Source organism: Cherax quadricarinatus, chromosome 14 (genome assembly GCF_038502225.1).
Source record: "Cherax quadricarinatus isolate ZL_2023a chromosome 14, ASM3850222v1, whole genome shotgun sequence".
In the NCBI taxonomy this organism is placed as follows: Eukaryota; Metazoa; Arthropoda; class Malacostraca; order Decapoda; family Parastacidae; genus Cherax; species Cherax quadricarinatus.
This window is the reverse complement of record NC_091305.1, coordinates 6799379-6818864: the sequence shown is the minus strand read 5'-3', so window position 1 is coordinate 6818864 and position 19486 is coordinate 6799379. Positions and strand designations below refer to the sequence as shown.

The 19486-nt window shown below is 39.3% G+C and overlaps 1 protein-coding gene across 4 annotated transcripts in view; it reads right to left on the bottom strand.

Moving 5' to 3' along the window:
- Positions 1 to 19486, bottom strand: part of SA1 (stromal antigen) — a 219519-nt gene that overhangs the window by 68190 nt on the left and 131843 nt on the right. For all 4 annotated transcript variants that reach the window (XM_070084815.1, XM_053786269.2, XM_070084818.1 and 1 more), the window contains exons 14-18: positions 12821 to 13009; positions 11851 to 12004; positions 5617 to 5750; positions 4905 to 5075; positions 875 to 1083 (exon numbers count right to left, since the gene is read on the bottom strand). In XM_070084815.1, the coding sequence (XP_069940916.1) occupies positions 875 to 1083; positions 4905 to 5075; positions 5617 to 5750; positions 11851 to 12004; positions 12821 to 13009 (857 nt within the window). The remainder of the gene's footprint in view (positions 1 to 874; positions 1084 to 4904; positions 5076 to 5616; positions 5751 to 11850; positions 12005 to 12820; positions 13010 to 19486) is intronic.

The window sequence follows — 19486 nt, the reverse complement described above, 5'->3', positions numbered from 1 at the left end:
TTCTTTCATATGTAGGCCTACCAGCCTTCTCTTGCTAGATTTGAGGGCGCTAGAATTTATGCGTACTAGTTCATCAAAAACCCTGGTGCATAAGCCGTACTAGTACGTCCAAATCCCCGAAGAGGTTAACCATGAATTCATTTACCCTACCATCACTTTCTATACATAAACATCATAAAGCTGGTAAAAATGCAAAAGAGACAAGATAAATCACATTGAGAAAGAAATACAAACTCAAGGAACTAGTTAAAAAAAAAAAAAAACTTGGCTATAACTATCATTCTAAACTTGTCCCCCGACATGTTTATTAACAAAAAAATCAGCAGCACTGGCTAAAAGGAACCTCACCCCAGTATTATTCCCAAAACATACTTTAGAATTATATATTTAAAAAGAGTTTCCCATGAAATTCATTCATCTTACTGATTACTATGGTGTAGGGATGGGACTGTACCAAAATTTTACCAATCTCATTGCTAAGCTTTAAACCAATGCAGATAATGAACCTTTTGCAGTATTTTTATTTTTTAAACTATGGTAACTATATTCAAATTACAAGTGAATGAAACAGACTTTTCTCATTTTGTCCACTGAATTTATACCAAACTTTTTGCCTATTAAATCCAAAATCCATTCAATGGGAGTCCGTTAAAACTAGGTTCTACTGTATTTTTTAAACGTATTGTCTTTTTGACCGGTATTGATACCATAAAAACAGAGGATACTTAACAATACTGATACTCTGCATCTCTGCATATTCCCTAGTATGGTGAGCTGTTGGCTACTTCCATCTGAAGCCAAAACTGCATACCAGCAAACTTATCTTGCAGTCATGCAAAGCCAAGGAATCTGGTAATGGTTAGTAAATACTTACACAACTCTCTTGTCTTGTTTAAGAAGTTTATTTGTGAACTCTGTCAGTATTTCAAGAAAAGCCAAATTTGGTGGAGGGCCTGTAGGATCTGCTGGATTCTCCAGTGGATTAACAGCAAACAGTATACCCTCACGATGAAGAGCAGTGATGGCTTCACGATTCTTTACAGCATCAAGACCAAACGACAAAGCAAATCTCTTTGCCAACTCCTGAAATGAAAATTATACTAACTTTACTACTAAATAAGGCTCATGTCAATACAAACATCATATAAGTACAGATAACACAGTAAACTGAATTAACCCTTTCAATAGATGAATGGTTCAGAGAACCGACATGTTGATAAATTAGACACGTGTGCAACTCTTGGGTATCTTTATTGAGGAAACGTTTCGCCACACAGTGGCTTCATCAGTCCATACAAAGGAGAATCTTGAAGAACAGGAGGAGAATGAGGTAATCAGTCCCTCAACCTTGAGTCGATGTGGTCAGTCCATCAATCTATTCAAGATTGATGCCCCTCACTTAGCGATGAATTCGTTTAATGATGTAGTCTTAGGAACGGAACTCCGTCATTAAGTGAGGAGAAGCTGTATTATAATCTCCATGGGGAAGTAGAACAGAATTCTTCCTCCATAAGCCATGTGTGTTGTAAGAGGTGACTAAAATGCCAGGAGCAAGGGGCTAGTAACCCCTTCTGTATACAGTAGATCGTCGTTTAACCCTTTCGGGGTTTCAGCCATACTAGTATGGCTTACGCGCCAGGGTTTTTGACGTACTTGTACGCATAAATTCTAGCGCCCTCAAATCTAGCAAGAGAAAGCTGGTAGGCCTACATATGAAAGAATGGGTCTATGTGGTCAGTGTGCGCAGTATAAAAAAATCCTGCAGCACACAGTGCGTAATGATAAAAAAACTGACAGTGTTTTTGGTTTAAAACAGCGACTTTGCACTGTATTTTCGTATGGTATTTATTGTTGTATTCTAGTTTTCCTGGTCTCATTGTATAGAATGGAAGACATATTACAGAAATTGAGATGATTTTGACTGGTTTTACAATGAAAAGTACCTTGAAATTGAGCTCAAAGTAGCAAAAATGTTCGATTTTTACCAAAGTTCAAAAGTAAACAAATCATGCCAAGCGTCCAATACACGTCAACTGGCGAGTCTAATATTCTTTCACAAGTGTGCCAATATTATTTATACCATTTCTACGATAATGCAGTAGTCTGCATAACAGCAAATCTTATTATTTTTGTGAGAATAAAAGATCAAAGTGGAAAGCAAAAGAAATGTAAGAGGGGCCTGGGGATGTGGCTAATGAACAGAGGAAATGTTATTTTAGTGCTAGGAATGTCTTTCTTGTTTATTCTGGACCCTATTTCGAAATTGGCATCTTTTGAAATTTGTGTGAAATTGGCAAAATTGCTAAATTCTGACCACTTTATTGGATAGTTGAAATAGGTAGATGGGTGGTTTCTTGTACTCATTCGATAGAAAAAACGGAGTTCTAGCGAAATATTATGATTTTTGTTGACTAGTAAACTGGAATTGGCCGAAAATAGGGCTCAAAGTGGGCAAAATCGCCGATGCATGATCATCATCGAGACCGCTAACTTCGTGAGAGCATAATTCCGTAAGTTTTCCATCAAATTTCATACTTTTGGTGTCATTATGATCGGGAAAAGATTCTCTATCTTTTCATAAGAAAAAATAATTTTTTTTTTTTTAAATTTTGTCGACCCTGAGAACAAGTCTCTGAGAGGGCCTGGCGACCTTCAAAGGGTTAACACGGTAGTTAGATTCCTGAAAACACCGTTTTAGTTAAAACCGTGTTAGACAAACTGAAGAACTTATGGGAAAAATAGGGTTACATTCCTGGGAGCCCCAAAAAAGTCAAACAACTTTTTTTTTTAGACCTCCAGATCTTACAAAAATAAAAGTGAATATGTAATTGCAGTTAATTGTGGGTGCTGGTGTTTGTGGACGACTGTGGAGAGTTATGCTGTGGCCCTACTGGCCTGAGGTAGATGGCAGAGGTAATGGTACTAAAGTTAATTTCTGTTCTATTTTACCCTTCAGTACATTATGTAACTGACAGTAAGACATCAGCTGCTCTAGACACAGTTTCAGGGTCCTCTTCAGTGAAAAAGTTTAAGTCAGTAAGTAAATCAGTCAATCAGGTCAATAAATCAGTCAGTCAAGTCAGTAAATCAGTCAAGTCAGTAAATCAGTCAGTTAAGTCAGTAAGTCAATCAGTCAAATCAGTAATACAGTCAGTGTCAGTAAATCAGTCAAGTCAGTCATCACACAAACTCATATCTACCTCATTATTTTTACGTGCACAAAGTGACGCTTCATTAGGGCCACAGGCTATCTCTTGTCTAATAAACCACACCACCGAGTCGAGTCTTGTCTAATATCTCAATTTTTTTTCGTTAATTCTAAGACTTTAACACTTAAACCTTTTCTTGCCACTTTCACAACACTTGTATGCCTACTGGGTGCCATGATTGCTTGGCAGATTTAAGACATGGCAATTATAAGATATTAACTCCTAGCAGAGGTTGGTATGTACTACACACGTATGAACTGAAGGCTGGGATAAGGGTGGTGGGGGTGGCAAAGGGTGGCAGTAAGTCTCCCCCATTGACTCAATGACCTAACCCACAGCCAAGCAGTGTGTATATTGAGGGTTACACAAAAATAAGCCGCAATTTTTCAATGGTGCTGTAACCAAAACGTGCCAAACAAAACCATATTAAACTATGGTCTATTGTATATTACTAATGCTATAAAGAGAAACTTTTGTTTTTCTTTTTAGGTGACACTGCGACAGTGGGATATTGATGATTTTCTGGATAAAAAAAATAAAATCATGTATTAAGCCTGGGAATGCAACTAATGAACAGAGGAAATGTTATTTTAGTGCCTGGAATGCCCACACTGTTAATTCTAAACCCTATTTTGAAATTGGAATATTTTGAAATTTGTCTGAAATTGGCCAAATTACCAATTTCTGATCACATTATTGGGTAGTTGAAATAGTTGATTGGAGATATACTAGCAAAATAGTTAAGAATTTCGTTGACTGGAACAATGTACAGCCTCTCCTCACTTAATGACAGGGTTCCATTCCTAAGAGTAGGTTGGTGAGCGAATTGGTCATAAAGCGTGGAGTATACTATACTGGTAGTGGGTTTGTGTCAACCATCTTTAGATATTTTTTTAATATCACCTTTGCACCATTTATAACATTTCTAGTATATTTTTAAATGTTTAAACAATAGTGTACTGTATACTGTAATAAACAGAATAGAGGAAATCAGTTCTAATATACATTACTTAGGTTTGCATACTGGTTGGGGAGCTGGTCGTAAGTCCAAGCGGTTGGTAAATGAATATGTCGCTAAGTGAAGAGAGGCTGTAATTCACCTAAAATAGGACTCAAAGTGAGCAAAATCACCGATGCGTAAATATCGCTGATGCAGCAAAATTTGTGAAAGCATAATTTTGTCAATTTTCTATCAAATTTCATACTTTTTGTTTTATTACCTTCAGAAAAAGATTATCTATCATTTCATAAAAAAAAAAAATAATTTTTTCTTTTTTAATTTTGGACATGTGGACAAGTTTCAAAGATTGGGGGTCTGAACAGTGAAAGGGTTAAATGTGACACTGGGGGGGGGGGGGGATTTTATTTAGAGCCCCCTGACAAGGAAAGTCAAGATCTATATAGATAAATGAAGTTTTTCACTGGTTATCTATCAGCAAAAATTCTGAATCAATTATCATGAATATGGAATCCGTAAATGTGGTGAAACGACTAACAGGTTTCCAAATAGTTACCACGAGGCAACACTACCCAAATTCAAGAAAAATATTTACTTTAACATATGAAAGCACTGTAAGTCTCAACTAAATATGAAGAACCATTTAAAAGACAGCATTCAGAAACCTAGCAACAGAAAGGTAGTTAAGAGAAGGAATGCATAATAATACATGAAATAACAACAACAATGTTTCTCACCTTTAGACTGATGAAGTCTGAACTTTGCCTGTTGATTCTAACATTATCCTTCTGAAGGTCTCTGAAGATCATTGTGAGAGCCAGAGCCATTGTTCTTGCAGAGTTGACCTTGTTTATTTCACGAGCCTTGCCTAAAGTTGCCTTGATGATATCACCATAGTCATCATAGTACTTGAAAAGAGAATTTTATATATACACATAGTGTATATATGTATGCATGTGTGGGGGTGCATGCATGGTGTATGTGGTGTGCGCGAGTGTATGCACGCACGAACGCACGCATGCACAACACAGGACACACAACACATACACAATACACACACAACATAACACAAAAACAACAAAATACACATACACAACACACACATGCACAACACAAACACAATATAATACACAAAAACACAACACGCACACACACAACACGTGCACACACAATTTCAATATCTCTCTGGCGATCTCCCACCGAGGTAGGGTAACTTGAAATTGAAACGCTTTCACCATCATTCACTCCAAGACTGCCTTGCCAGAGGTACATAGACACTACAGTTCAAATGTCCCTCCAAACTGCAAATATCCCTACACCTCTTTCAGAGTGTAGGCACTGTATTTCCTACCTCCAGGACTCAAGTCTGGCTAACTGGTTTCTCTGACTCTCTGAAGAGTTCAACAACACTAAATCATATTCAGGCTTTCTTTAATAACTGGAACTTACTCTGACATAATGTTTAAAAACATCTGCAGCAACCTTTGTAGGAAGCACATTATACACAATTAGCTTGCAAAATGTAGCCAAGAAATTCCTGCGCTTGTGCAATTCCTCAATCTTGACATGCTCATCCTGTTCCTCTGTAAAAAAAAAAAAATATATATATATGTATATACAGTATGGATGTATAATAACTAGTTAACTAATTTTCTTCTTCTTTCAACAAACCAGCCATATCCCACCGAGTCAGGGTGACCCAAACAGGAAAGCAACACTTTCAACATCATTCACACAATCACTGTCTTTGCAGAGGTGCTCAGATATGACAGTTTAGATGTCACTCCAAACAGCCAATATTCCAAACCCCTCCTTTAAAGTGCAGGCATTGTAATTCCCAGTTCCAGGACAAGTCCAGCTAACTGGTTTCCCTGAATCCCTTCACAAAATATTACCCTGCTCACACTCCAACAGCTCATCAAGTCCCAAAAACATTAATCTCCACCCCCAACACGCTCACATAAGCATGCTGCATGTCCAAGCCTCTTGCGCACAAAACCTTTTACCCTCCCTCCATCCTTCCCTAAGATGACCCCTACCCCTCCTCCCCTCCATTACAGATTTATACACCCTCCAAGTCATCCTATTTTGCTCCACCCTCTCTAAATGACCAAACCACCTCAATAACCCCTCTTCACTCCTCTGAATAATACTTTTCATAACTCCACACCACCTAATTTAAACACTGCGAATTCTATGCATATTTACACCACACAACTTGTATGCATGCGCGCGCACACACACACACACACACACGCAGTGATGTAATAGAGGCAGGATCCATACATAGCTTCAAGAAGAGGTATGATAAAGCTTATGGAGCAGGGAGAGGACCTAGTAGTGACCAGTCAAGACGCAGAGCCAGGAGCTGTGACTTGACACCTGCAACCACAATTAGGTGAGGTAGGCAAGTTCAGTCACACACTTGCCCATTTTGGAGGATGCAGCACCAGTATGGAACCCACACCCAGTCAAATACATCAGAGGTTTGCAACAAGACTAGTCCCGGAACTAAGGGGTATGCCCTATGAGGAGAGATTAATTAAACTCAACCTGATGACACTGGAGGACACAAGAGCTATGGAAAATATGATAACGATGTACAAAATACTGAAAGAATTGACAAAGTGAACAGGGGCAATGTTTCAGAGATGGGATACAGAGAAAAGAGGGCACAACTGGAAGTTGAAAACTCAGATATGTCAGAGTGATGTTAGGAAGTATTTCTTCAGTCTTAGGGTTGTCAGGAAGAGAAACAATCTAGAGAGTAAAGTAATAGAAGAGAGATCTATACATATCTATCAGAAGACGTATAATAAGCTTTCAGAGCAAGGAGAGTGGACATAGTAGTGGCCAGCAAAGTGGTGGGGCCAGGAGCTGTGGCTCAACCCCAACAATCTCACAGGTGAATACACTCACACATGCACATATACACACACCTACACGTATGAATGCATGTGCACACATACAAATATCGAAGCCAGCAAGATTCAAGCCCACACTGGCCGTTGTTCACAAGTGTAGCATAGCTCCCAACACTATACCTTAAAGCACTCAGCTACAGATGCCTTAAAACATTAAGAAGTCTGCTTGCAAATCATGTTTCTTCCTAACACTGTGCACACGCGAGCCTCAGGCATGGTTTCCAACTATTTCATTCTACTCCTGTATGTTTTAACTTCATGAGAGATACTATACTCTACACCTTACAGAAACAAGCAAAAGTATATACAAAGAACATACAGGAGAATGAAATAGTTGGAGACCATACTTTAGACTCACTGGTGTGTCTGGAGTAAAGAAGAAACATGACATACAAGCACGTTACCCACCTTTTTTTTTTTTTTCACAGGTTGGCCGTCTCCCACTGAGGCAGGGTCACCCAAAAAGAAAGAAAATCCCCAAAAAGAAAATACTTTCACCATCATTCAACTCTTTCACCTCACTCACACATAATCACTGTTTTTGCAGAGGTGCTCAGAACACAACAGCTTAGAAGCATATATGTATAAAGATACACAACATATCCCTCCAAAGTGCCAATATCCTGAACCCCTCCTTTAGAGTGCAGGCATTGTACTTCCCATTTCCAGGACTCAAGTCCAGCTATATAAAAATAACTGGTTTCCCTGAATCCCTTCACTAATTACCCTGCTCACACTCCAACAGATCGTCAGGTCCCAAATACCATTCGTCTACATTCACTCCTATCGAACATGCTCACGCACACCTGCTGGAAGTCCAAGACCCTCGCCCATAAAACCTCCCTTACCCTTTTCTTCCAACCTTTTTGAGGACGACCCCTACCCCGCCTTCCTTCTCCTACAAATTTAAATGCTCTCCATGTCATTCTACTTTGATCCATTCTCTCTAAACGACGAAACCACCTCAACAAACCCTCTTCAGCCCTCTGACTAATACTTTTATTAACTCCACACGTTCTCCTAATTTCCATGCTCTTAATTTTCTGCGAAATATTTACACCACACATTGCACTTAGATAGGACATCTCCAATGCCTCCATCCGCCTCCTCACTGCTACATTCACAACCCAAGCTTCACACCCATATAAGAGTGTTGGTACAACTATACTTTCATACATTCCCTTCTTTGCCTCCATGGATAATGTTTTTTGTCTCCACATATACCTCAACGCACCACTCACCTTTTTTTCCTCGTCAATTCTATGATTAACCTCATCCTTCATAAATCCATCCGCCGACATGTCAACTCCCAAGTATCTGAAAACGTTCACTTCTTCCATACTCCTCCTCCCCAATTTGATATCCAATTTTTCTTTATCTAAATCATTTGATACTCTCATCACCTTACTCTTTTCTATGTTCACTTTCAACTTTCTACCTTTACTCACACTCCCAAACTTGTCCACTAACCTATGTAATTTTTCTTTAGAATCTCCCATAAGCACAGTATCATCAGCAAAAAGCAACTGTGTCAATTCCCATTTTGAATTTGATTTCCCATAATTTAATCCCACCCCTCTCCCGAATACCCTAGCATTTACTTCTTTTACAACCCCATCCATAAATATATTAAACAACCATGGTGACATTACACATCCCTGTCTAAGATCTACTTTTACCGGGAAGTATTCTCCCTCTCTTCTACACACCCTAACCTGAGCCTCAATATCCTCATAAAAACTCTTTACAGCATTTAGTAACTTACCACCTATTCCATTGCTCCCCTATCCACTCTATCATATGCCTTTTCTAAATCCATAAATGCAATAAAAACTTCCCTTCCTTTATCTAAATACTGTTCACATATATGCTTCAATGTAAACACTTGATCTACACATCCCCTTCCTACTCTAAAACCTCCTTGCTCATCCGCAATTCTACATTCTGTCTTACCTCTAATTCTTTCAATTATAACCCTACCGTACACTTTTCCTGGTATACTCAGTAAACTTTTTTTTTTTTTCAACAAGTCGGCAGTCTCCCACCGAGGCAGGGTGAACCAAAAAAGAAAGAAAATCCCCAAAAAGAAAATACTTTCATAATCATTCAACACTTTCACCACACTCACACATTATCACTGCTTTTGCAGAGGTGCTCAGAATACAACAGTTTAGAAGCATATACGTATAAAGATACACAACATATCCCTCCAAACTGCCAATATCCCAAACCCCTCCTTTAAAGTGCAGGCATTGTACTTCCCATTTCCAGGACTCAAGTCCGACTATATGAAAATAACCGGTTTCCCTGAATTTTTTTTTTTTTCAACAAGTCGGTCGTCTCCCACCGAGGCAGGGTGACCCAAAAAAGAAAGAAAATCCCCAAAAAGAAAATACTTTCATCATCATTCAACACTTTCACCACACTCACACATTATCACTGCTTTTGCACAGGTGCTCAGAATACAACAGTTTAGAAGTATATACGTATAAAGATACACAATATATCCCTCCAAACTGCCAATATCCCAAACCCCTCCTTTAAAGTGCAGGCATTGTACTTCCCATTTCCAGGACTCAAGTCCGACTATATGAAAATAACCGGTTTCCCTGAATCCCTTCACTAAATATTACCCTGCTCACACTCCAACAGATCGTCAGGTCCCAAGTATCATTCGTCTCCATTCACTCCTATCTAACACGCTCATGCACGCTTGCTGGAAGTCCAAGCCGCTCGCCCACAAAACCTCCTCTACCCCCTCTTTCCAACCCTTTCGAGGACGACCCCTACCCCTCTTTCCTTCCCCTATAGATTTATATGCTTTCCATGTCATTCTACTTTGATCCATTCTCTCTAAATGACCAAACCACCTCAACAACCCCTCTTCTGCCCTCTGACTAATGCTTTTATTAACTCCACACCTTCTCCTAATTTCCACACTCCGAATTTTCTGCATAATATTTACACCACACATTGCCCTTAAACAGGACATCTCCACTGCCTCCAACCGTCTCCTCGCTGCTGCATTTACCACCCAAGCTTCACACCCATATATGAGTGTTGGTACTATTATCCTTTCATACATTCCCTTCTTTGCCTCCATAGATAACGTTTTTTGACTCCACATATACAGTGGACCCTAGCATACCGTTGGCATCACGTAACGTTAAATCCGCATACCGATACATTTTATCGCTAAGATTTTGCCTCGCATACCGCTAAAAAACCCGCTCAACGCTATTCGTCCGAGATGCGTCTAATGTGCGGCCTGAGCCAGCCTCACATGTTCCGCCGGTGGCATTGTTTACAAGCCAGCCTCCGCGGTAACATCCAAGCATACAATCGGAACATTTCGTATTATTACAGTGTTTTTGGTGATTTTATCTGCAAAATAAGTGACCATGGGCCCCAAGAAAGCTTCTAATGCCAACCCTGTAAAAAGGGTGAGAAATATTATCGAAATACTGTGGTACCATGGTCAACTGCTGATGCTGCTGCTGCTGTAGCACTGTCAGCTGCTGCTGCTGTAGCACTGTCAGCTGCTGCTGCTGCTGCACTGTCAGCTGCTGCTGCTGCTGTAGCACTGTCAGCTGCTGCTGCTGCTGCTGTAGCACAGTCAGCTGCTGCTGCTGCTGTACCACCATCAGCTGCTGCTGCTGCTGTAGTACCGTCTGCTGCTGCTGTAGCACCGTCTGCTGCTGCTGTAGCACTGTCAGCTGCTGCTGAAGCACTGTCAGCTGCTGCTGAAGCACTGTCAGCTGCTGCTGAAGCACTGTCAGCTACTGCTGCTGCTGCTGCACTGTCAGCTGCTGCTGCTGTAGCACTGTCAGCTGCTGCTGCACTGTCAGCTGCTGCTGCTGTAGCAATGTCTGCTGCTGCTGTAGCACTGTCAGCTGCTGCTGTAGCACTGTCAGCTGCTGCTGCTGTAGCACTGTCAGCTGCTGCTGCTGCTGTAGCACCGTTGTTGGTGTGGCTTATTGAGAATACCAAGAAACAATTAACCCCAGAGGGTTAGCCACCCAGGATAACATAAAAAAGTCAGTGTCATCGAAGACTGTCTAACTTATTTTCATTGGGGTTCTTAATCTTGTCTCCCAGGATGCAACCCACACCAGTCGACTAACACCCAGGTGAACAGGGAAAAATGCCTGGAACTAGTGCTCATATTGGTGAATTTAAAGCCAGCAAAGGTTGGTTTGAGAGATTTAAGAATCGTAGTGGCATACACAGTGTGATAAGGCCTGTTCTGGAAGAAAATGCCAAACAGGACCTACAGTACTCAGGAGGAAAAGGCACTCCCAGGACACACTGTCTCATCAGTCATTGCTGCATCTTCAATAAAGGTAAGTGTCATTTATTCTTCATTTAGTAGAGTAGTACATGCACAATATATATTGTGCATGTACTACTCTACTATTGTGCATGTATCCTTCTCTTTGTGTGTAGGAAAATGTATATTTCATGTGGTAAAATTTTTTTTTTCATACTTTTGGGTGTCTTGCACGGATTAATTTGATTTCCATTATTTCTTATGGGGAAAATTCATTCGCATAACGATAATTTCACATAACAATGAGCTCTCAGAACGGATTAATATCGTTATGTGGGGGTCCACTGTACCTCAACGCACCACTCACCTTTTTTCCTTAATTATATCATTTAGTAATGCTATCTGAACTTCTGAAATAGTTTCAGTTTTCAACAAAACAAAAGAATTATGATAAATCTTTAATTACAGAAAAGATTTAATCCAACTTACCATCTTCATCATCAATAAAAACATAAGTTTGGATAAAGTGGTTAAGGAGATGCTGAAGTCCACGGTCAGGCTCATAGACAAGAGATGCTAGTGCATTATTTGACGTCAATTGCCTGCTGAAGATGATTAACAAGTCACAAATAGTCACATAGGCCTGGAATAAATGCATTGATTAAATTAATGCACAACTGTGATATTATCTTGTGTGGTATTAGTATATGCAAGTTGAAATGACCAGTAAATCACAAACAAGTGCAGCAAAAAACCTAAATAGCACACTATATTTCATTGGTTATTTTCTTCAAATATGATTGATAAAGTAGATAATAAGCCCCTCTCACCTGACCTCAGTAAATGTGTGCTTTAACAGGTAATAATATAATTAAATGAAGTGCTAAATACAGTGCTGAATTTAACAGGCAGGAAGCTGGTACACAGTAGTCATTCAGAGAGATGCTACCATTTTATGTATGTGATATATTAACATTTACATTTTCAGCACTACTATGACTGCTGCAATTCCCTTTGTCTCATGACATTAATAAGAAATTAAGCCCAGCTCATGAAATTCCTGTCCTTTATCCCAGGAACATTACACTATCTCTACTGATTAAATGGTGTTCACTCATACTATGCTGACTGGATGGTGTTTATATTCATCTTCTACTGACCATATGGAGTTTGAATATGTACTGTCATGACTGGATGGTGTTTACTCTCATACTCTGCTAACTGTATGGTGTTTACACTGTGCTGACTGTATGGTGTTTATACTACGCTGACTGTATATTGTTTACACTCTGCTTGCTGTATGGTGTTCACAATTCGTCTTAGCAGGTGTTGTAGGGGTTCACTGTGGGATTTGAACACCTTGTTAGCTGTCCAGAAACCAAATATAGAAAGCAAAGAGTTATTCTCTTCTGTAGTGGAGGAGGACAAGCCATCATTAATATTTTAAAGGCATGCTTACCTCCTCTCGGAAGACAGAATTATTGGAGTTTGCCAGCAGATGTTTGCATGCCTCTAGGAACTGATTGAGTCTCATCCGAAGAGCTTCAACAGCATCATGTGTAATTGCTCTTTTCTCATTCATGTCTTCTATTTGATGCAACTCCCACATTACTCCAAAGAAGCAAGAGGATATGCAATATTTGGTGGCCTGTTGAAATTAAGAAGAAATATATATTAAAAAGAACAAAAATCAGATGAAATTTATATTAAAAAGAACGAAAAACTGATAAAATATATATTAAATAGAGCAAAAATCAGAGTAATATATCACAAATAACCTAAACAGCCCTTTCACTATCCAGGCCTCCAAAATTAACATTGCTCTCAGTGTCCACTTTAAAAAAAAAATTATTTTTCTTCGAAAATGGTAGAGAATCATTTTCTAAAGGTAACGACACTAAAGTGCAAAATCTGATGGGAAACTTATGGAAATATACAGGCACAAAGTTAGCAGTCGCAGTGCAATTTACGCATTGGCTATTTTACCTACTTTGAGTGTTATTTTAAGCCAATTCCATTGCTCCATTCAACTATTTCAATTACTGTATTTTATGGCATCGAAGACATTTTTTCTCAAGTATAGAAAATTTACCCAGCATCTTGGAGGCCAAATTTTATGTTGCTCATCACCCCCAACCTAAGACTAGAGAAGTGTTCTGATACTAGATAGTAATCTAAGCTTCTTATAATGAATCGTGTAAACTATTTTGAATAAAATAATGAATAAAAATAATCCTAAATAATTGAAAAATTCGTTGTCTCTTAGCAGCGGTAGGTTAAGGTAAACCAGGCGATGGAGTTGGATGGCCTATGGGTAGTATCAATAGGCTAATTCGCATGTTTACCATCAAACCACCCAGTTATAACATTTTTACTCACTTCAAACGATCCTGATATTAAAGGAACATCAGATATAAAAAACAAAAGTAAAACTGTGTTATGTTAAAAGGGGTTCAAATCATGATACATAGTAGCATACGGCAGTAATACACAAAAGCCACCATTTGCATGCTGTAGGTTTGTTTTGGTCATGCTGTAGTACAAATGTATTAACCCATTAACCCTTTGACTGTTTCCGACGTATAAATACGTCTTACGAGCCAATGTTTCTGACGTATTTATACGCATAAATTCTAGCAGCTTCAAATCAAGCAGGAGAAAGCTGGTAGGCCCACATGTGAGAGAATGGGTCTCCATGGTCAGTGTGCACCATATAAAAAAAATCGGGGAGCCAGTGGTGCGTTGTGGGAATGCCATTTCAGTTGTCATTTTTCAGCATGTCTAGCGGTAAGAAATATGTGATTCCCCAGCAAATCTGGGACTCTTCTCTTCCCAAGTGATGCTCTAACACAGATGGAAGTGTCAGTGAAGATCAATTTCATGATTTGGAGGAGGAGGAGGACGAGGACGAGGACGAGGACGAGGACGAGGACGAGGACGAGGACGAGGACGAGGACGAGGACGAGGACGAGGACGAGGACGAGGACGAGGACGAGGACGAGGACGAGGACGAGGACGAGGACGAGGACGAGGACGAGGACGAGGAATTAACTGTCCAAACGTAGATTTATGTTTTATTTTTTCCTGCCTCCAAATTTGGCACGACTGGCCTGAGATGCCTGGTTAGCATAGAATGGGTCTTAACACTAAGTGTGTGCAGTATTAAAAAATTTGGGACCAGTTAGTACCTTGTGAGAGCACCAGTTCAACTGAGCACCAGTTAGAGCAAACAGCACAGTAAACACCTGGGATTCACTGATTTTTTTTTTTTCAACAAGTCGGCCGTCTCCCACCGAGGCAGGGTGACCCAAAAAAAAAGAAAGAAAATCTCCAAAAAGAAAATACTTTCATTATCATTCAACACTTTCACCACACTCGCACATTATCACTGTTTTTGCAGAGGTGCTCAGAATACAACAGTTTAGAAGCATACACATATAAAGATACACAACATATCCCTCCAAACTGCCAATATCCCAAACCCCTCCTTTAAAGTGCAGGCATTGTACTTCCCATTTCCAGGACTCAAGTCCGACTATATGAAAATAACCGGTTTCCCTGAATCCCTTCACTAAATATTACCCTGCTCACACTCCAACAGATCGTCAGGTCCCAAGTACCATTCGTCTCCATTCACTCCTATCTAACACGCTCACGCACGCTTGCTGGAAGTCCAAGCCCCTCGCCCACAAAACCTCCTTTACCCCCTCTCTCCAACCCTTTCGAGGACGACCCCTACCCCGGCTTCCTTCCCCTATAGATTTATATGCTTTCCATGTCATTCTACTTTGATCCATTCTCTCTAAATGACCAAACCACCTCAACAACCCCTCTTCTGCCCTCTGACTAATACTTTTATTAACTCCACACCTTTTCCTAATTTCCACACTCCGAATTTTCTGCATAATATTTACACCACACGTTGCCCTTAAACAGGACATCTCCACTGCCTCCAACCATCTCCTCGCTGCTGCATTTACCACCCAAGCTTCACACCCATATAAGAGTGTTGGTACTACTATACTTTCATACATTCCCTTCTTTGCCTCCATAGATAACGTTTTTTGACTCCACATATACCTCAACGCACCACTCACCTTTTTTTCCCTCATCAATTCTACGATTAACCTCATCCTTCATAAATCCATCCGTCGTATTAACGCTCCCCTTATAAGAGGAAAGTGATGTTGACCCCGAGTTTAGTGGCTCTGAGGTAGATGTGGCCACAAGTGGTCGAGGAAATATCAAAAACCTCGATAATAACCCATGTGCAACATTCTTTCAATTTCGATACCACTGGTAGTGTCATCCTGCCAGAATGTCCTGTAACCTATGCCCTACGTAAAAAGAAAATTCTGGAACACGTAATATGTGTTCGGCAGGCTGACTGACTAGCCGACTGGCTGGCTAGTTGATTGGCTGTCTATCTCTGTCTGTCTGTCTGTCACTCTCTCTCTTTATCTCTGTCTGTATCTATCTTTGTCTCTATCTCTCAGATACACAAATACAATTATACATAGTGTAAATTACCTAGGATAACCCAAAATATCCAGATAAAGTGTTATACTGTGCTTGTAGATATAAGGCATAATAAGCACGACTGGCAAGTAATAAGCACTTCACTTGATCAGTAATCAGACGTGACAAGTCTGACGACTCTGCATCCTGTTGGTTTAGAAGCTGCTCTATGAGACAAGCAGACAGAAAGACAGACACACAGGCAGACAGAAAGATAAGCAGACATATGTTTATGTGTAACAGTTAAAATAAACAAAGCCAGGGGTTCCCTGCAGCAATGCACGATCAAGTGTCAAACCACTGCTGCACTGTCAGCAGTTTAGTGGCACTCAGTCTTACACCATGCTTCAAGGAGTTTCATATATACTTTCCACATGTCTAAAACATTAGTGGGACCTATAAATACTTGGTATATATTTCTAGACAATAGTAAATGACCAAGGCAGGTGAAAATATTCACCTGTCAGTGTGTTTGTGACTGAGTAAAATTTCAGTACCTAATATTATTGTCAGAACTAAGATTGGCTATGAAATCACAAGAACTACTATAAATTGTAATTATCAGTACATAAAAATTATAAAAATAATTAGAAAAAAAAAAAAAAAAAAAAGGTATATCGGCAATACTTCTGCACGCACCAGGACTCCATGTTGCCAACAGGTGAGCATCCAGAACCAACTTCGCGGTCTTATATCTTGGTAAGTACTGGTCCTAAAAAAATTTTTTTTTTTTGGTCTTATTACACACAGAAAATTGCCCTCTTTAACCCTTTGACTGTTTCGGTCATATATATACGTCTTACGAGCCACCGTGTTTGACGTATATATACTCAAATTCTAGTGGCTTCAAATCAAGCAGGAGAAAGCTGGTAGGCTCACATGTGAGAGAATGGGTCGGTGTGGTCAGTGTGCACCATATAAAAAAAATCCTGCAGCACGCAGTGCATAACGAGAAAAAAAACTCCAACCGTTTTTTTTTTTATTAAAATGCCGACTTTGTGGTGTATTTTCGTATAGTATTTATGGTTGTATTCTCGTTTTCTTGGTTTCATTTGATAGAATGCAAAACATATAGAAACAGAGGTAATTTTGATTGGTTTTACTATGAAAAGAACCTTGAAAGGGAGCTCAAAGTACGGGAAATGTTTGATTTTTGCCAATGTTCAAAAGTAAACAAATGATGTCATTGTCCAATAAATGTCCAACTAGCCATTCTAATATGCAGTCATGAATGGGTTGACATTATTTATACAATTATTACAATATTGTAGTAGTCTGCATAACAGTAAATCTTCTATTTTTTGTTTGAATAAAAATTCAAAATAGGGCGTTGGGCGAGAGAACATAGATCTACGTTTGGACAGTTAATGGGTTAAATAGTAAAATCAATAAACTTAAAAACAAATATGAAATAATTTTAAAACACATGAAAAACCATCACAAATCAACATGCAGTCCTAGCCATCACCACATACACTTGCACACGTCGAGACAGTGAGTAGAAAGAGAACATGGCCAGTCAGGTCCAGCTCATGTATTGTACGTGATTCATATGAGTGATAATGTCCTGCAAATGTTCAACAGCAGCTAAACTGAGTGACACTGAAAGAAAAAAATACTGCCAAGCACAAGAAAACTAAGTGATATTGTAAGAACAGAGGGAAATATGTATGTCTTTGTTCATTGCTGAATATTGTTCATTATTCTGCAAAGAACATTTTGCTGACAGTTCTGGATATAAGAACCTTTAAAGCTCAGGACTAGGATTTAGCAAATATAGAATAATCACCTGTATAATGGTGTTTTTTTTTTTTAGTGCTGTTCACATAAATTTAGTGTGTTTAAGCCCATTTTAGGCAAGAGTCTAGTGCCATTTGAAAATTTCATTTGGCAACCCTGCCAGTCAGCTGAATCAGTTGTAAACAACCACAGAATGAACCATCAACATGAGCTTTTATACGTAATACCTCAAGCTTAACATAACGTTGCTACCATGGATACCATTTATCTTTCTTTCCAAAATTTAGCTAGTCAAAATCGGGGTAGCTGTTTTCAACACTTAAGCGTCTTGTTTGCTGTAAAATACAACATGCTATAAAGTGCACAGAAGTCAGTAATTTGACCAATTTTACACAAAATTAAAAAAAAAAGGTGGTGGTGGTGGCAGCAGAGTAGGAGGTGGAGGCGATGGTGATGGAGGAGGAATGTACAATTTCTCCTCACTTAACGACGTATTTATTTAATTTAACAACCGCTCGGACTTACGATCAGCCCTCTGACCAGTATTCATACTTAAGTAATGTATATTAGTGTTGATTTCCTCTATTCTTTTATTACAATATACAGTACACTTCTAGGTAGTAGGCTGGTAGACAGCAACCGCCCAGGGAGGTACTACCGTCCTGCCAAGTGAGTGTAAAACGGAAGCCTGTAATTGTTTTACACAATGGTAGGATTTCTGGTGTCTTCTCTTTCTGTCTCATACACATGCAAGATGTCAGGTACGTCTTGCTACTTCTACTTACATTTAGGTCACACTACACATACATGTACGAGAATATATATACACACCCCTCTGGGTTTTCTTCTCTTTTCTTTCTAGTTCTTGTTCTTGTTTATTTCCTCTTACTTCCATGGAGAAGTGGAACAGAATTCTTCCTCCATAAGCCATGCGTGTTGTAAGAGGCGACTAAAATACCAGGAGCAAGGGGCTAGTAACCCCTTCTCCTGTATATATTACTAAATGTAAAAGGAGAAACTTTCGTTTTTCCTTTTGAACCACCCCACTTCGGTGGGATATGGCTGGTGTGTTGAAAGAAAGATACAGTACACTACTGTATAAACATTTAAACCTACTTTTAGGAACGGAACTCAGTTGTTAAGTGAGAAAACAATGCATTTTATTATTCTTTAATGTTGGTAATGCCTTACTGTGTGTAATTTATCAATTAAACTTCGCCATAGGTATGTATGTAAACAAAAAAGACTTGTACATAGGGTTCACTACTACCTGCAGTTTCTGGAATGTATCACCTGCAGATATGGGGAACTACTATATACAGCAATAAAGAAACTGGTAGCAGACAATCCTTTAAATACAATATTTTGCCCGAGGCTGGGATTTATCATACTTGATAAAGCTCAGCTGTATCTATTTCCACTTGTAATATTTTACCATTATCTATCCACATATCTAATCGCCAGCCAGATCAGACAGCAGATGCAGTGGGTACTGGTAATGACTGGATTTTCATGTCTGCAGGGGCCAAGGCTCAAGGTATGTATGCACTGCAAGTTATCTTCAGTCTTGTAATGTACATTTTAAAGTATAATCATCTTTCTTCTTTCAACAAACCAGCCATATCCTACTGAGGCAGGGTGGCCCAAAAGAAAAAATGAAAGTTTCTCCTTTAAAATTTAGTAATATATACAGGAGAAGGGGTTACAAGCCCCTTGCTCCTTTTAAAGTATAATATAATAACAATATGATCGAGTGGTACTGATAGAGGGATGCTAAAGGGCGTGGAAGTGTTGCTGTGCTAAGGCTGTGATTTGTAGTTCTTAAGTATTTGATTTTTAAATTAATATTCATACTTCTTTTAAGTAG